The sequence below is a fragment of the Callithrix jacchus genome, chromosome 5 (genome assembly GCF_049354715.1).
Source record: "Callithrix jacchus isolate 240 chromosome 5, calJac240_pri, whole genome shotgun sequence".
Lineage (NCBI taxonomy): Eukaryota > Metazoa > Chordata > Mammalia > Primates > Cebidae > Callithrix > Callithrix jacchus.
Genome location: NC_133506.1, coordinates 109993466 through 110009577, shown reverse-complemented (window position 1 = coordinate 110009577; position 16112 = coordinate 109993466). Strand labels below are relative to the sequence as shown.

The 16112-nt window shown below is 37.7% G+C and overlaps 1 protein-coding gene across 3 annotated transcripts in view; it reads left to right on the top strand.

The window, feature by feature from the left end:
• Positions 1-16112, top strand: part of ANKFN1 (ankyrin repeat and fibronectin type III domain containing 1) — a 451946-nt gene that overhangs the window by 255984 nt on the left and 179850 nt on the right. For all 3 annotated transcript variants that reach the window (XM_035301147.3, XM_035301146.3, XM_035301145.3), the window contains exon 3: positions 3439-3573. Coding sequence is in view for 1 of the 3 variants with exons in the window: in XM_035301145.3 (XP_035157036.3) it covers positions 3439-3573 (135 nt within the window). In the remaining 2 variants the exon portion in view is untranslated. The remainder of the gene's footprint in view (positions 1-3438; positions 3574-16112) is intronic.

Here is a 16112-nt window from a genome sequence, read left to right as displayed (position 1 = left end):
TCCCTTAGCACATTGCTCATACTTTTTTATGGCACTTATTTAATTCTGCCTTGTATTGTAATCGGTTGCATATCTGTTGCTAAATATATCTCTTTTATCTTTGGAAAGGTGCCCTGTTCGTCTTTGAATGGGAGCAATGCTCCCTCCCAACCACATTGCTTCACTTAATACACTGCATATAACAAATTAATTTCTTTCTTGACTTTTAGTGAGCACTTACTAGTCCAGGATGTGTAGTGGCTGAGGGAGAAAGATGCAAAATAAAACACAATCCCTTTTTTTTAGAGAAGCCTTTAATTGAATCATTGAGACACATTCGCAAATACCCTAAGCACGTTAAATAACTGTGGGGGTGGAATTGGGTGGAGGGGAAGTTCTGAGCGTGGAACAAACATTCTCAGTGTTCCAGATGAGAACATTGGCATTATGACACGGAGGGAGGAGTAATGGGGGAGGAGTAGAAAGAAAGGAAGGGCAAAGCTGCCTTTAGATCCCATCTCGTGCTGTAGTCATTATTAGAGTCTTCCCTAGGTCTGGCTAATCTCACTCATTCTTCCCCCAGAACCAGAGAAATCTTCCTAAAATAAGACTCTGATCATTTAACTCCCTGTTCAAGTGTTTGATGTTCAATGAATCAAGCATCAGATAATTGCAGGCTTATGCTAAGAGTTATAGAGTACCAGTTTGCAGAGATGAGATGAATTCCAGGAAACAGCTGGAGAACGAAAAGGAAAAACATGCTGTAAAAGTGCTAAAAAGTGGGAGACAAAATAAAAGTGTGCTCAATATGGGTTGAGATTATTCCAGAAGGATTAATTGGCGGAGGCAAGCCTTCAGCGGCTGGTCACTTGGCAGGAAAGATTAGACATACCAAGAGAACTTTAAGGTTCCTTTGAATTCTGAGACCCCATCCCCCATTATTCCTTCAGGTGATTTATGCATTCATTCAATAAATGCACACTAAGTACTTCAACAAAACATCAAATACTTATTGAACACCTTCTATGTCCAGGAACTCTGCTCGACCCTGGAAATACAGCAGAAAATAAGAAACTTTGCACTTAAACTCTTACAATATAATGGGGATGACTGATGCTAAACTATGAAGTGCAGTAAAATATAATGGATGTAATGATGGCAGAGTATAAGGTGTTGTGCTTTCAGACCACAGAGCAGGGACCCTAACAGACTAGGGGCAAGAAAAATATCTTTGAGGGTTTAAGCCAAGATTTCAAGGCTGTACAGGAGTTAGCCAGACATAGGGAACTGAGCGTCCAGGCAGAAGAATACCCATCATATGTGATGATCTGGTATTCAGAAAGAATATAGCATGTCCAAGGAACCAACAGATATTCAAAAAAACTACAGAATGGACTGCAAATAGAAATGTGGTGACAAATTAGGCTAGAGTGATAGGAAGAGCCAGAATATGAAGAATTTTGCTAGGGTATGTCAAGGAGTTTATACACCAGTAGGCTCTAAGTAACATTAAAGTATGTAGCACAGTGAATCTAACCTACAAATACTACATGTCTATTGAAGAGTAGATTAATGAATACATGGATGAATGAATGAATTTTCTTTGCAATAAACATGGGCTTTTTGACTTGAGTATTTGCTCTAGAAAGTTGCTACTATTACCAGAGTCACTGTTCCCTTAGGTCTGCATAGCACGTGTAACTCATGACCCCAGTGAGCCAACCCTCTAACCTTAGCAGAGTTACTAAGTCACCTAGCTTACCATAGCAGATGTAATTCAAGTAAATCTGCACTAAAGCCAAAGTTTTTCTAGGTGAAAGGGTAAAGTTTTAGCTGGCAATCATTTTGGCCTAAACTGTGCAAGAGAAGCCAGGCTCTTTCTTAATCCTTGATGAAAAACATAGCCCTCTAAACCTCAAAGGCATGAATATTCCTTAATTAGATTATTCACAGCAATGCTTCCATGGACAAATAAATCCAAGGATAGAAAGGGATAGTAAATGTTCAAGAGAGAGATTTTGCCTTTTTAATAAGAAAAGAAAAAGTAAGACAATTGTTAAAAGCTGAACTGAGCTCTTTCTTTGGCCACCCTGGCTTTATGAGTCACTGAGCCTTGCCTCAGATCTGAGCTCCAGAATAGCCACCTGTTGAGGGAGAGCGAGCTATTGGGGGAAATAATGTCTCTAGAAAGAAGGAGAGTTTCAGGAAGACAAGATGTCACTTCCAGGATCCTAAGCAATTACCAGGCCAAAGATTAACTCTCCACCCACTTGTTTATGATCAAGAGGCTTCCTCCTGATTTGCTACAGAGTTTCATTCAAAATCTGAGAGTTTCTTTGGCTCCAGGCATGAATGATAGACTAGACAGTGCCTAGCAGAAGAGTCCAAAATTACTTACGAAGTCATTACGGCAGCTATATATTCATTTGGCAGAGAAAGAATCAGAACAGAGCTTTACAAAGACTCTTAAGGCTGTTGCTAGGGCCATGTGTTGGGGTGTGTGTGTGTGTGTGTGTGTGTGTGTATGTGTACATGTACAGTATTCATATGTGCTATCAATCAGTGAGTCCCACCCCCCAACATAATAAGCAGCCTGTGAAGGTCATTTGCCATTTTATTTCAGTGACAATCATTAAAAATGCCTATGTATACAGCTTTCTAGGGAATCTATTTGTGTCTTTCATTAGCCATGTAAAGTACAATGCTGTGAAAGGAGCGGGGTATACTCATATGTGGCTGGCATAGAAGCAGCACTGGAATCTTTTGCCTGAGACTGAGCGTCTTGCTGTCCTAAGTCCCACGTCTGCTGACTCCTTTCTCAGAACCTGCACAGACAAAAACCCAAGCACAATTTCAGCAGCCTCGACTGGATTTAGAGCTTTCTCAAGATGCCCCCTAGCTCCTGCTGGGAACTTGTAAGGAATTGTGCAGGTGCCCTGTGGTGAAGGGATGTGACTGCCACCTGTGTGCTTCTGGTCCCAGACGGCTGTGGAAACAAGGGGATGTCTGGCCCCAGAAGAGCTGTAGATCATTTGCAGTCACGGATTGCTGGATGGGCTCTTGGATGCCAGACAATATTTCTTTCCCTGCTGTTGATGTAGTGACCCACTGCCCCTCTGCTCACCCCTGAGTGACAGTCTGTTCGGATTCGGTCTTGTTTGCCATGAAGCTAGTAGTCTGTGCAAGCCATTTCAAATGGTTTTCCCGGATACGATAGGCTAAACACAGGCTGAAGTCATGGTGTCCTTTTACTACACGAATACAGGCGACAGAAATCAAGCCTTCCCTGGGCTGCAGTCTAGAGAATACACCTAGCCTCTGAGCCAAGCTGTTTACCTCTCCCTTTCTCTTCCTATGTATGCATCATTTGCTCTTTTATTTTGCAAAAGAGTAGCTTAGTGATCATGGACTTCGGCTCTTGCCTGTAGTGATCCTGTTCGCATTTTATTCTTTACACAGAATAGGAAGGAGATTCGCTTGCTTTGCACAGAGACTGAGCCACAGGAGAAAGCAAAGCCAATGTGATTTATTGAATGAAAGCACTGGACAATTACCAACAACTTGTACCTCTGCTTCCTCAAACAGCATAAACTGGTAAGTCAGATTTATTGTTATCTTTCTTCATGTGAATGTGGAGCTTTCTTAGTCACTGATTATTTTTTAAATGTGTATATGTTGCCATGGTTTAAATCATACTTAAAAATCTGCGTCTTCCAAAGTTAGCTGCAGGTGGTCCATGAAGAATACACACAAGCATATTCACACAGTGGTCTGCAATTGCACATACACGTCCATGTGGAGAGACAGGATGGGGGTAGGGAAGCCCCGTTTCTGATAATGTGGGCATTTTGTTTGCAGTAAGCTTAATCACATTAAGTGCTTGCATAACTGATTAGCATTAGCTACAAAAAATAAATTACTGTTTTGTTATATAAAATCATTTTCCAGTCAAGTTCCTGAGTACCTAATAAAATACCCGTTGGTTCAGGTAAAGATGGGTCCAATCATGCTGATAATCCTGAATATAAATCCGGACATATTACTGTCTTTAATCCAGTTTGCAGACTGGGGAAGCAGAGTGGAATGCCAGCACTGTGTTCATCCTGGGTGAGCGTGCCCTTAAACAATATTATGGCTGTGATACTGAGGATACCTGCCAAGGGAATCAATGGGCATATATTTAAATCCTTGCTTGATCCACCACTGCTTTTGCATCTATGTTAAGTCTTTTCTTTATTTCATAAAGATATATGGTTGGTGAGGTGCACTGGGTTCAAAGTGGGATGTTGTAAGTATCCATTACTTGTGCTGACACTGGCCTGGTCACAGCCATAAGAAGCTCCATTGATAATCAAGGCTGAGGTTGCTTCTGTGCTGGGCTCCAAAAGTCTCCATACTCACTTGGTTTCTTCACTTTCTAAATAAGATGCAGGCCAACCTCAGCAGAGAGGGAAAGTGAATGTAGAAAGATATTGCTTTTCTTACCACCATCTCCGCCCCCACCAGTCTCCTTAGTCTTTTGTTTGCCTGGCTACCCCAAGGCTTTATGGCAGCATCAATCCATCTCTGGTGAACTCAGAGTCCATATAAATGTCATTTAGAGTTTAATGTCTTTGGTGCACTCTATCTGCAGTATATCACTGGCTGTTCGGACGAAGTTGTGGCCTTGGGTGCTGACAAAGATGAACGATGTTAGAACAGTGAGCAGCATGCTTCTCTAAATAGAAACCAAAGCTAGGAAATGGGAGAGTTGGGTGAAGTTTTGCCTGGTAGAAAAGATATCCAAGCTTCTCAATCACAAGAGCCAACCAAGGTCATTCTTCCAGGTGATTTGGCTATTTCACAAATGATGGCATTCTAATAGCAAGGAGACAGAATGGTCTACTGATTCCAGTGAGATGTCAGGCTAGTCACATATTTGTGCTGGTTCCCAGAGTAAAGATGTGTCCTTTGGAAATTTCTTTAGCCTCTCTGGATCTCTGTTCCTCCTCTATTCATAATTGTTTCAAAGAAGACATGCTAAGCTCAATTAATGTATTCATGAGGTACTGCTTTAGGTTATTTTGTTAAATGATGCATTTGGTATTCAAGATCATCATTCATGTACTTTCATCCAGAGATCATTCATCAGAAACACACAGATGAAAGTTTATGTGAGGATGAGGGGATACAGGACCCTCCTCTCATCTAAGGGATCCAGAACACTCTGAAGGAAGCATGATTACACTTAGGGAATTAGAAGGGGAGAAAAGAGCTAAGTCATGTTCAAAAAATTCAAATTCAAATAAATAGGTCATGTAAATAAACAGGATTATAAAAAATTAGTGATAACTGATTTGCTATACTTATGATCTCAAGATCATAAAGATCATAAATGGTTTGAAACAAATATAGCAGTATTTTTTTCAGAGGATAGTTCAGGTATGGGTATAATCCACATATAGAATTTATGGCAACCTTCAGTTGCTCAAATTGTCCCTGTACCCATGCATATGGAATTAGCAGCTGCAAATGTACTGAACTGAGGAGCTCCAGAAGGCTTATTTGCCCCCCCAAAATTTGTCCCATCTCTTAGTATTAGGGTACCTGAAATTCTTTCATCAGAGAGTCAGTTAAGTATTGATGACTTTTATAAAATTCAAACATTACTAGGAGAAATAGTAAAGTAAGCCATTGATACTTCATGATAAATGAATGTAATCAATTTTTTCTACTTCAAAATTAACCCAAAGGACATAGAATTCATATTCTATTAATTATTCAGCTTTCTATTTACTTCATACCTCTCTCCAAAAACTTCACTCATAAGTATTATTTCACTCTTGATCAGAAAAATAAATGCCCGTTAGGGCGAGTTAGTTCCTTCTTTTATGGAATATCTGGATTAGACAATACCATCTAGATTTCCTATAGGCTTTTGAGAGTCACATTGTGGAAAGCCAAACTCACTATCTTTTCCCTTTCTAAACTCTCCTCTCTGCCTATGTTCCTTTAAAAACAACAGAGAGAGAATTAGTGGACAGGTCATGTACCCAGTCAACAAATAAGGCTCACGGAATTTATCACTGGATTTCCTGGTCCCTCTAGCTCTAGCCCCTTCATCCAATCACTAACCAAATATAGTCCATTTTATTTCCTCCATCTTTTGAATCTGCCCAGCCCACTCCATCCCCATTGACACAAGCTTCAGTTAAAGTCACCATCTCTCATGGGGTATTTTTCCAAGAGCTTCATATTTGATTATCCCCTCCACTGTTCCTACATTCCTCCCCTTTCCAGCAATCCTCTAGCTGCTACCAGAGCAATTCTCTAAAAAAGCAAATCTCAATTTTTACTTCAAAGTCTCCAGTGCTGCCCCATTAGGTGCAGGTTAAAGTCTATGATTCTTATCATGGCATGTGAGTCCCTTGGTGGTCTGGCCCTGCTACCTCTTCAGGCTTCTTTACAAAGGTCCTGGCATGGTTGATGGAATGTATTACTGTGAGTGTCAGAGCCCAGAAAATTTTCATGGGGACCCTCACTGGCACTACTTACCAGTGACACCATGATATTTAACATCTCTATGTCTTAACCTGAACTATTATACCTAGAATGCCCCTTTTCTCCTTCCTGCTAGTTAATACCTCATTCATCATTCAAAATCCTTCTCAGGTATCACCTTCTCTAACCACCTTTTATCCGATGACCACCTCCTCTCACCCAGAAAGTTCATCACTCGCCCCTCTGTGCTACTTCTATGTCTTAGGTTTTTTGAGAGAAGTGTTTAGAGGTTAAGATCTTAGATGTAGGCTCATGCTGCCTAGGTTTAAATCTCAGATTTACTACCCTTTAGTAGTGCCTCAATTTCTATCAGTGTAAAATGGAGATAATAATAGTTCTTCCTTCACATGGCTATTATGAAAGTCAGTAAGTTGATCCATGTAAAAGTTGCAGTGATACTGCAACACACTGAATGCTTATGTTTCCCCCAAAGTCATGTTGAAATCCTAACCTGCAAGGTGGTGGTATTAGGAACTGAGGCCTTCAAGAAGCGATTAGGTCATAAGAATTCTGCCCTCATAATTGAAATTAGTGCCTATCCCCAGAGAGCTAACTAGTTCCTTCCACTATGCAAAGATATAGCAAGAGGATTATTATACAACACTTAACTGAATCTCTGATGAAAGAATTTTAGGTACCCTAATACTAAGAGATGGGACATATTGGGTGGGGGGCAAATAAGCCTTCTAGAACTTCTCAAATCATAGTATATTTGCAGCTGCTAATTCCATATGCATGGGTACAGGGGCAATTTCAGCAACTGAAAGTTGCCATAAGTTCTATACGCCAGAAAGTCAGCCCTCACCAGACACCATATCTACTGGATACCTTGATCTTGGACTTCCCAGCCTCCAGAACCGTGAGAAAAAATTGTTTATTGTTTATAAGCCACTCAGTTTATTGTATTTGGTTATAGCAGCCTGAAGGGACTAAGACAGGCATTATTCTAAATAGTACCTGGCTCTTAGAAAGTGTTATAGAAGTGCATTAGTCTGTCCTCACACTGCTAATAAAGGAAATTTATAAAGGAAAGACTGGGTAATTTATAAAGTAAAGAGCTTTAATGGATTCACAGTTCCACATGGCTGTGGAGGACTCACAATCTTGATGGAAGGCAAAGGAGAAGCAAAGGCACATCTTACATGGTGGCAGGCAAAAGCGCTTGTGCAGGGGAACTCCCATGTATAAAACCATCAGCTCTCAGAGACTTATTCACTACCATGAAAACAGTATGGAGGAAACCACCCCATGATTTAATTATCTCCATCTGGCCCTGCCCTTGACATGTGGGGATTATTACAATTCAGGGTGGGGACACAGCCAAGCAATATCAGGAAGTATAAGCTGGTATTATTAGTCCATAATTTCACATACCACACTATTTCATAGCTATGCATTTGCATAACTGACTTCCTTTCTAGCCTGTGAGCTCCTTGGTGGCAGGTAGGGTAACCTGCTCATTTCAATTTGCCTAGGACTTTCCCAGTTTTAGCACCGAAAGTACAGCATCCTGGAAACCCTCTCAGTCCTGAACAAACAAAGACAGTTTGTTACCCTATTGTGGGAGACTAACTTACTTTTAAATTCCTAGGGTCTATCACAGGATACATAGGTTACAAAATAGATCATCCATAAGTATTTGTTGAACTATAGAATCAATACTAACCATTTTTATATCTTCTTCTTCATAAACATATGCTTTCATACTTCAAAAATAGTGTTCCTCTTCTTATGGAGTTACAGCTGACCTTTCAAAACTTATCACTTACTATGTATACATTAAAATGCACAGGAACCAGAAAGGTGGCTTCCACTCTGTCATCTTTGTAATAGGATTGGCCACCCTTTAGCACTCAAAAGCACATCTGGTATGTTAACAGTCGATGGAAAATGAAAAGAATCTAACTTTCTTTTCTGCCTAGTGACAGGCAGGTTGAAGCCTCAAGGTCCCATAGTTCACATTGCAGCTACAAGAGCAATCTTATCCCAGTCAGAAATATCCCTTTCACTGACTATATCTGTCTACCTAGCTGTCAAGCATGGTTAGAACTCCTATTTTTTTGTCACAGTACAAATAAGCTGAGAAAGTCCCACAGCCAAGCTCCAGTGAAACATGAACTCTGGAGGTGCCAGGACTCATAACATGACAAGAAGCCTTGACTTCAGAATCAAGATCTAGGAAGACAAAGCTGACAGGCAGCCAGATTAAGGTCCTTTAGAAATAATAATAGCATAGTTGTTACAAGCATGGACTTTGGAGCCAGAGTTCAAATCCTGCTCCTCCATTTACTGGCTGTAACATCTTGGACAAGTTACCTAACCTCTCTGGGCCTCAGTAAAATAAGAATATAGTAACTATTTCCTTGGAGAGTTACTGTTCTGTCTTATTTTAGCATGTACAAACAAAACTTAAGGTAAAGCTAATTGCAAATATTCTATTGGGTATTGGGAGATACAACCCCAGGGCATCAAGAGTGAAGAAAAAAGGGAAGTAAGTCAAGGAAGAAAGGAAAACAAAGGTGGCTGTAACTGAAAGAGCAATTGCTTTACAAGAAAACATGTCTTGTTCTTTTGCATGGGCTGGCTTCCAGCCCTCAGAACAGTCTACAGCAAAGAATAGAGAGGAAATTATCTACTGCTCCTACCAGTCTTCTGTGTCTCACTGGTCTAATTTTCTCCATTTCCAGTGGTGTTAGTCAGTCTCTCAGGGTAGCCACAAGTGAAGCTGAGGCCTCCATGGGTCTTGTTGGGTCAGGGCTGCTGCAGCTACTGTCAAAACAAGCATAATGGAGGCCATGCCAAAACGTGACCCCTACCTGAGACAGCTGGTAGGATTAGGAGAGAGGATGATGGCGGCAGCCGAGGCTCTCTGCTTATGCAAGCAGCAAAGCCCAGGGAACAGGTGGTTGTGAAGCCAGCATGAGGAGGCTCCACTCTGCACAGGCTACTCTTCTTATTTTGGACCTGCATTCTCCAGGCTACTGTATGATTTTTTCCTATATTTTCTTCTAAACATTTTATAGTATTAGCTTTTATATTTAAGTCTGTGATCTGTTTTAAGTTAACTTTTGTATATGATGTGAAACAGAGATTGAGGGTTTTTTAATTTTTCAGTATGAATATACAATTGTTCCAGTACAATTTGTTGAAAAGATTAACTTTTTCCGTATTGAATTCCCTTGACACCTTTTTCAGAAATGAATTGATCACATATGTACAGGTTGTTTCTGAGCTCTCTATTCTGTTTCATTCATATATACTTCTATATTTATGATATTGTCTTTATCTAAATGGCTATCCTTAATCCATATGTCTTAATTACTGTAGCTTTATAGGAAGTTTTGAAATCAGATAGTATAAGTCTTCCAACTTTGTTTTTCTTTTTCAAAATTATTTTGACTATTTTAGATCCTTTCCATTTCTATAAAAAAATTAAAATCTGCTTGTCAATTTCTATTAAAATAAAAAGGCTGCTAAGATTTTGATTGAGATTGCATTGAATATATAGGTCAATTTGGAAGAACTGACACTTTAACAATTCTTATTCTTCCAATCCATGAACAAGGTATATATCTCTATTTATTTAGCTCTTCTTTAATTTCATTATTTAATATAATGTCATGTTCAGCATTAGGCTTTTCGTAAGTAGATTTTTATAGATTTGTTAGATTATTCTACGTAAACTTTCATGTCATCTGCAAATGAAGACTATCTCACTTCTTTCTTTCCAATATATAGACTTATTTTTCTTGCCCTACTTCACTGGCTAGAATGCCCAATACAATAGAAAAGGTAGGAGTGGACATTTTTGCCTTGTTTCTGATATTAGAAAGAAGAGCTTAAACTTTACTCATTAAGTATGATGTAGGTTTTAATAGATTTACCTTAATCAGGTTGAAGAAGTTCCCTTACATTCCTGAAAGAGTATTCACCATGAATAAATGTATATTATTAAATCCAATTGCTTTTTATGAATCCATAGAGATGATCATATAGTTTTTCCTCAATATTCTCTCTTTTAATATATTAAATTACATTGACATTAATGGATGGATAAATGTTATATTCGCCTTGCCTTCTTAGAATGAACCCCACCTAGTCATGATGTATTATCCTTTTTATAGTATACATTGCTGAATTTAATTTGCTAACATTTTGTTGAAATTTTTTGCTTCCATGTTAATGATAGACATTCGTCCGTATCTTTGTTTTTATGTCTTGCCTTTTTCCCCATTTTAGTATCAGGTCAGTGCTAGCCTTGAAAATGAAGCCAAATTTTTGGAGGAGTTGTGTATCGAATTGGTATCATTTCTTAAAGGTTTGGTAGGCTGTAACATTTAATATGACATTTATTAAAGATTTTAGGATAAATTATTAGCACACAGAAAAATAAAATGCAAAACTATAAATTAACATTCCCATAAAAGGTGGTTCCTAGCTGATTATCTCCTAAAGCCTGGCCCTGTAGCCATGTTGTAGAGACCAGACCACCTTTGACCAACCACGTGTTTCCCTCTCTTTGAAACTCAGGTCCCCTAAGTCTTTATTGAGGAAGAAAATGATTCATCTTCTTGCTTAAAGCAACCCCCCTAAATCTTTATTAAGGAAGAAAATGATACATCTTCTTGATTAAAACAAACCCCATGGGTTTTAATTTTTTATTTAATATTAAATATTCTTAAAGTAACATCTGACAATTGAACAATTGAATAAATGAATAGTGGCATATCCATACAGTGGAATACTACTGAAGGACTATTGATACACAGAGTATACATGAATCTCAGAATGATTAAGCTGAGTTAAAAAATCTGGATTTTTAAAGTGTGCATACTTACTCCATTTATATATTCAAGAAAATGAAACCTGATCAGAAAGAATATAGATACTTTCCTAGAAACTGTGGGGGCAGTGAAGGGATTTTAGTCAGGAGAGGGAGGAAAAGATTACAAAAAGACACAAAGAAACTTTTGAGGATAATGTGTATGTTCATTATCTTGAGAGTGACAATGGTTTCAAGAGTGAACATTTATGTCAAAGCTAATCAAATTGTACTTTTTAAAACGTGCAGTTTATTTTATGTTAAGCATACCTCAAAAGACCTGTTATAGGATAATAACTAATATTTATTGAACACCTATTTTTTCAAGCATTGTGCTAAATAATTTTTTACATATTTGCTCATTTAAGCCTCTGATGTCACTTTTTGGACAATACAGGACTATTACTATTAACATGAGGAATAATGTTAACTATGAGGAAACTGAGGTTCAGGGAAGCGAAATAAGTTGCTCACGGTCATATAGTTAAGAAGTTAAAGAGCCAAAACATAAAGTTCAGTCAGCCTTATATCAGAGCCATACTTTCAATTCTGTGCTTAAACCCACCATAAAGAATGGAAAATAATGTAATGATAGACTTCAACCTGTGAGTTTTCCAGTGAAAATGACTAATAAGGAATGTTCTCTTAAGTGTGATATCCCAGCTTTAACATGACAGATATAGGTTCCTTGTCCAGTCTTTTAAAGGACTCTGTATTGATTTTACCCGTCAAATATTTATTAACACTTGAATATTTTTTTCAGTTCAGTTTAAAGTTGCAAAGAGTACTGCTTCTATCAATTTCAAGATACTCTTATGGATGCTATAGGGATTACACATTGTATTATTCAGGATCTCAGCAAGAATCATATAGTGCATTGAAAAAGAAGAACAGAGGGGAGGTTACCAATAAGAACACTTACAAAAGAATGGGCAGGTTAGTGAAAACCAGTGAAGAATGGTAAAGTCTGAAGGGACAAAGGAGGAAGCAATTTCTGTAATGCAGAGAAAATAAGTTGTATTGAAAGGGATACCCCATAGAAGAAGAGGGGTAAATACCACTACCTCACTCTCCAATTTCCAGTCAGTGCCTCCCTTTGGGTGAGCAATATCAAGTCTTCTAATCCATGAACAAAGAATGTCTTTCCCCATATTTTGTTATTTTTCTTAATATATTTCAATGATATTTTATAGTTTTTTGAAAATTAGTTTTGTACTTATTTTGTAGAATTTATTTCTAAGTATCAGATCAGATAGTTGTAGATGCAGAGTCTTATTTCTGGGTTTGCTATTCTTTTCCATTGGTCTATGTGTCTGTTCTTATACCAGTACCATGCTGTTTTGGTTACCACTGTGTTTAAGTTCCTTGTAGATTCTGGCTATTACACCTTTGTCAGATGCATAGATGGCAAAAAAAAAATTCTTACTGTGGCCCAGTAGTGTACTGCCTCCAACTTTGTTCTTTTTGCTTAGGATTGCCTTGGCTATTTAGGCTCCTTTTTTGGTTCCATATGAACTTTAAAATAGTATTTCCTAGTACTGTGAAGAATGTCAATGGTAGTTTAATCGGAATAGCATTAAATCTATAAATTGCTTTGGGAAGTATGGCCATTTTCACAATATTGATTGTTCCTATCCATGAGCATGGAATGTTTTTCTATTTGTTTCTGTCATCTCTGAGTTTTTTAAGCAGCGGTTTGTAGTTCTCCTTGTAGAATCTTTCACCTTCCTAGTTAGCAGAATTCCTAGGTATTTTATTCTTTTTGTGACATTTGTGAATTGGGGTAGATTCTTCTTTGGGCTGTTGGCTTGACTGTTGTTGGCATATGGGAATACTAGTAGTTTTGGTGCACTGATTTTGTATCTTGAGACTTTGCTAAAGTTGTCTATCAGTTTAGGAAGATTTTGGGCTGAGACTGTGGGATTTCTAGATCTTTTTGGGCTGAGACTGTGGGATTTTCTAGATCTAAGATCATATCATCTGCAAACAGGGATAGTTTGACTTCCTCTCTTGTTATTCGAATGCCCTTTCTTTCTTTCTCTTGCCTGATTGCCCTGGCCAGAAATTCCAGTGCTATGTTGAATAGGAGTAGTGAGAGAGGGCATCCTTGGCTTATGCCAGTTTTCAAGAGGAGTGCTTCCAGCTTTTTCTCATTAGTACAATGTTGGCTGTGGGTTTGTCATACATGGCTCTTATTATTTTGAGGCATGTTCCTTCAATACCTAGTTTATTGAAAGTCGTTAACATGAAGAGATGTTGAATTTTGTCAAAAGCCTTTTATACATCTATTCAGATAATCATGTGTTCTTTTTCTTTAGTCATGTTTATGTGATAAATCACTTTTATCCATTTGCATATGTTGAACCAACTTTGCATCCCGGGGTTGAAGCCTACTTCATCATGGTGGATAAGCTTTTGGATATGCTGCTGGATTCAGTTTGCCAGTATTTTGTTGAGGATTTTTGCATCAATGTTCATCAAGGACATTGGCCTAAAGTTTTCTTTTTTATTGTATCTCTGCCAAGTTTTGGTATCAGGATGATGCTGGCCTCATAAAATCAGTTAGGGAAAACTCTCTTCTTTGCAATTTTTTGGAATAGTTTCAGTAGGAATGATACCAGCTCTTCTTTGTACATCTGGTGGAATTCAGCTGTGACTCCATCTGGTCCTGGGCTTTTTTTGGTTGGTAGGCTATTTATTACTGCATCAATTTTAGAACTCATTATTAGTCTCTTCAGGGATTCAGTTTCTTCTTGGTTCAATATTGGGAGGGTGTATGTGGCCAGGAATTTATCCATTTCTTCTAGATTTTCTGGTTTATGTGCATAGATGTGTTTATCATATTCTCTGATGGTTGTTTGTATTTCTGTGGAGTCAGTGGTAATATCCCCCTTATCATTTCTGATTGTCTTTATTTGAATATTCTCTCTTCTTTATTATTCTAGCTAACAGTTTATCTATTTTATTAATTTTTACAGAAAACCTGCTCATGTGTTAATTGGTTTTTTGAACAGGTTTTCATGTCTTTACCTCCTTAAGTTCAGCTCCAACGTTGGTTATTTCTTGTCTTCTGCTAGCTTTGGAATATGTTTGCTCTTGGTTCTCTAGTTATTTTTATTGTGATGTTAGGTTGTTAACTTGAGATGTAACTTTTTGATGGGGGCACTAGAAATGCTATAAATTTCTCCCTTAATGCTGCCTTAGCTGTGTCTGCAAGATTCTGGTACATTATACTTTTGTTCTCATTAGTTTCAAAGAAATTCTTGATTTCTGCCTTAATTTCATTATTTACCCAAACCCCATTCAGGGCGTGTTATTCAATTTCCACGTAATGTATGGTTTTGAGTGCATCTCTTAGTCTTGAGTTCTAATTTGATTGCAATGTGGTCCAAGAGATTGTTTGTTAAGATTTCAGTTCTGCATTTTCTAAGGAGTGTTTTACTTCAGATTATGTGATCAATTTTAGAGTAAGTACCATGTGGCAATTAGAAAAATGTATATTCTCTTGTTTGGGGGTTAGGAGTTCTAGAGATATTTGGTCCATTTATTCCAATGTTGAGTTCAGGTCCTGAATATCTTGGTTAATTTTCTGTCTTGATGATCTGTCTTATATTGTCAGTGGGTTGTTAAAGTCTCCCACTATTATTGGGTGGGAGTCTATGTCTCCTTGAAGGTCTCTAAGAACTTGCCTTATGAATCTGAGTGCGCCTATATTGGGTGTATATATATTTAGGATAGTTAGACCTTCTTGTTGAATTGAACCCTTTCCCATTGTGTAATGTCCTTCTTGGGTTTTGTTGTTTTTTTTCTTTGTTGGTTTAAAGTCTGTTTGTCAGAAACTAGGATTGCAACTGCTGCTTTTTTCTGCTTTCCATCTGCTTTCCATTTTCTTTATTTTGAGTCTATATGTGTCATTGCTCAGTGCTTTAGCTTTCTTCATATGGATTTGAGTTACTATCTAGTGTCCATTCATTTCAACCTGAATGAGTTCCATTTGTGTTTATTGTAGAGAATATAAAATATCAAATTCTCTGTTTTTGTTTATCTGGCAGTATCTTAATTTCCTCTTTATTTTTGAAGTGTAGTTTTTTGGGTAGAGAAATTCTTGAGAGTCTTTTTCGTTCATCACTTTAATTATGTTGTACCACTTTCCTCTGGCTCCTATGATTTTTGGTAAAAATTAGCTGTTAATCTTTTTGAAGATCCTTTGAATGTGATGAGCCTTTCTCTCTTGCTGTCATCAACATTTTCTCTATACCTTTGGCTTCTTATGGTTAGATTATGATGTACCTATGTGTGGTTCTCTTTGAGTTTATCCTGCTTAATGTTCATTGAGCCTGTGGATGCATAGTTAAACTGGGGAATATTTTGGCCATTATTTCTTCAAATAGGCTTTCTATACCTCTTTTCTTCTCCTGGGACTCCTGTTGTTTGTATGTTGGTACACTTGACAGTGTTGCAAGGAGATGTGGACTCTTCATTTTTCTTCATTTTTTTTTTTTTTTTTTTTTTGCAATCTTCATACTGGATAATCTCAGTTGATCTATCTTTATGTTTGCTGATTTTTCCTCTGGCTACTCAAATCTGCTGTTGAGTAAATTTTTCATTTCAGTTAATGTACTTTTAGATTTTAGAATTTCTATTTGGTTCTTGATTTGTTTTATAATTTCTATCTCTTTATTACATTTCCTATTTGGAGAGACATCATTCTCCATAATTTTCTTTATTTCTTTGGGTATGGTTTAGTTCTTGGAACATATTTGAAAGAGCT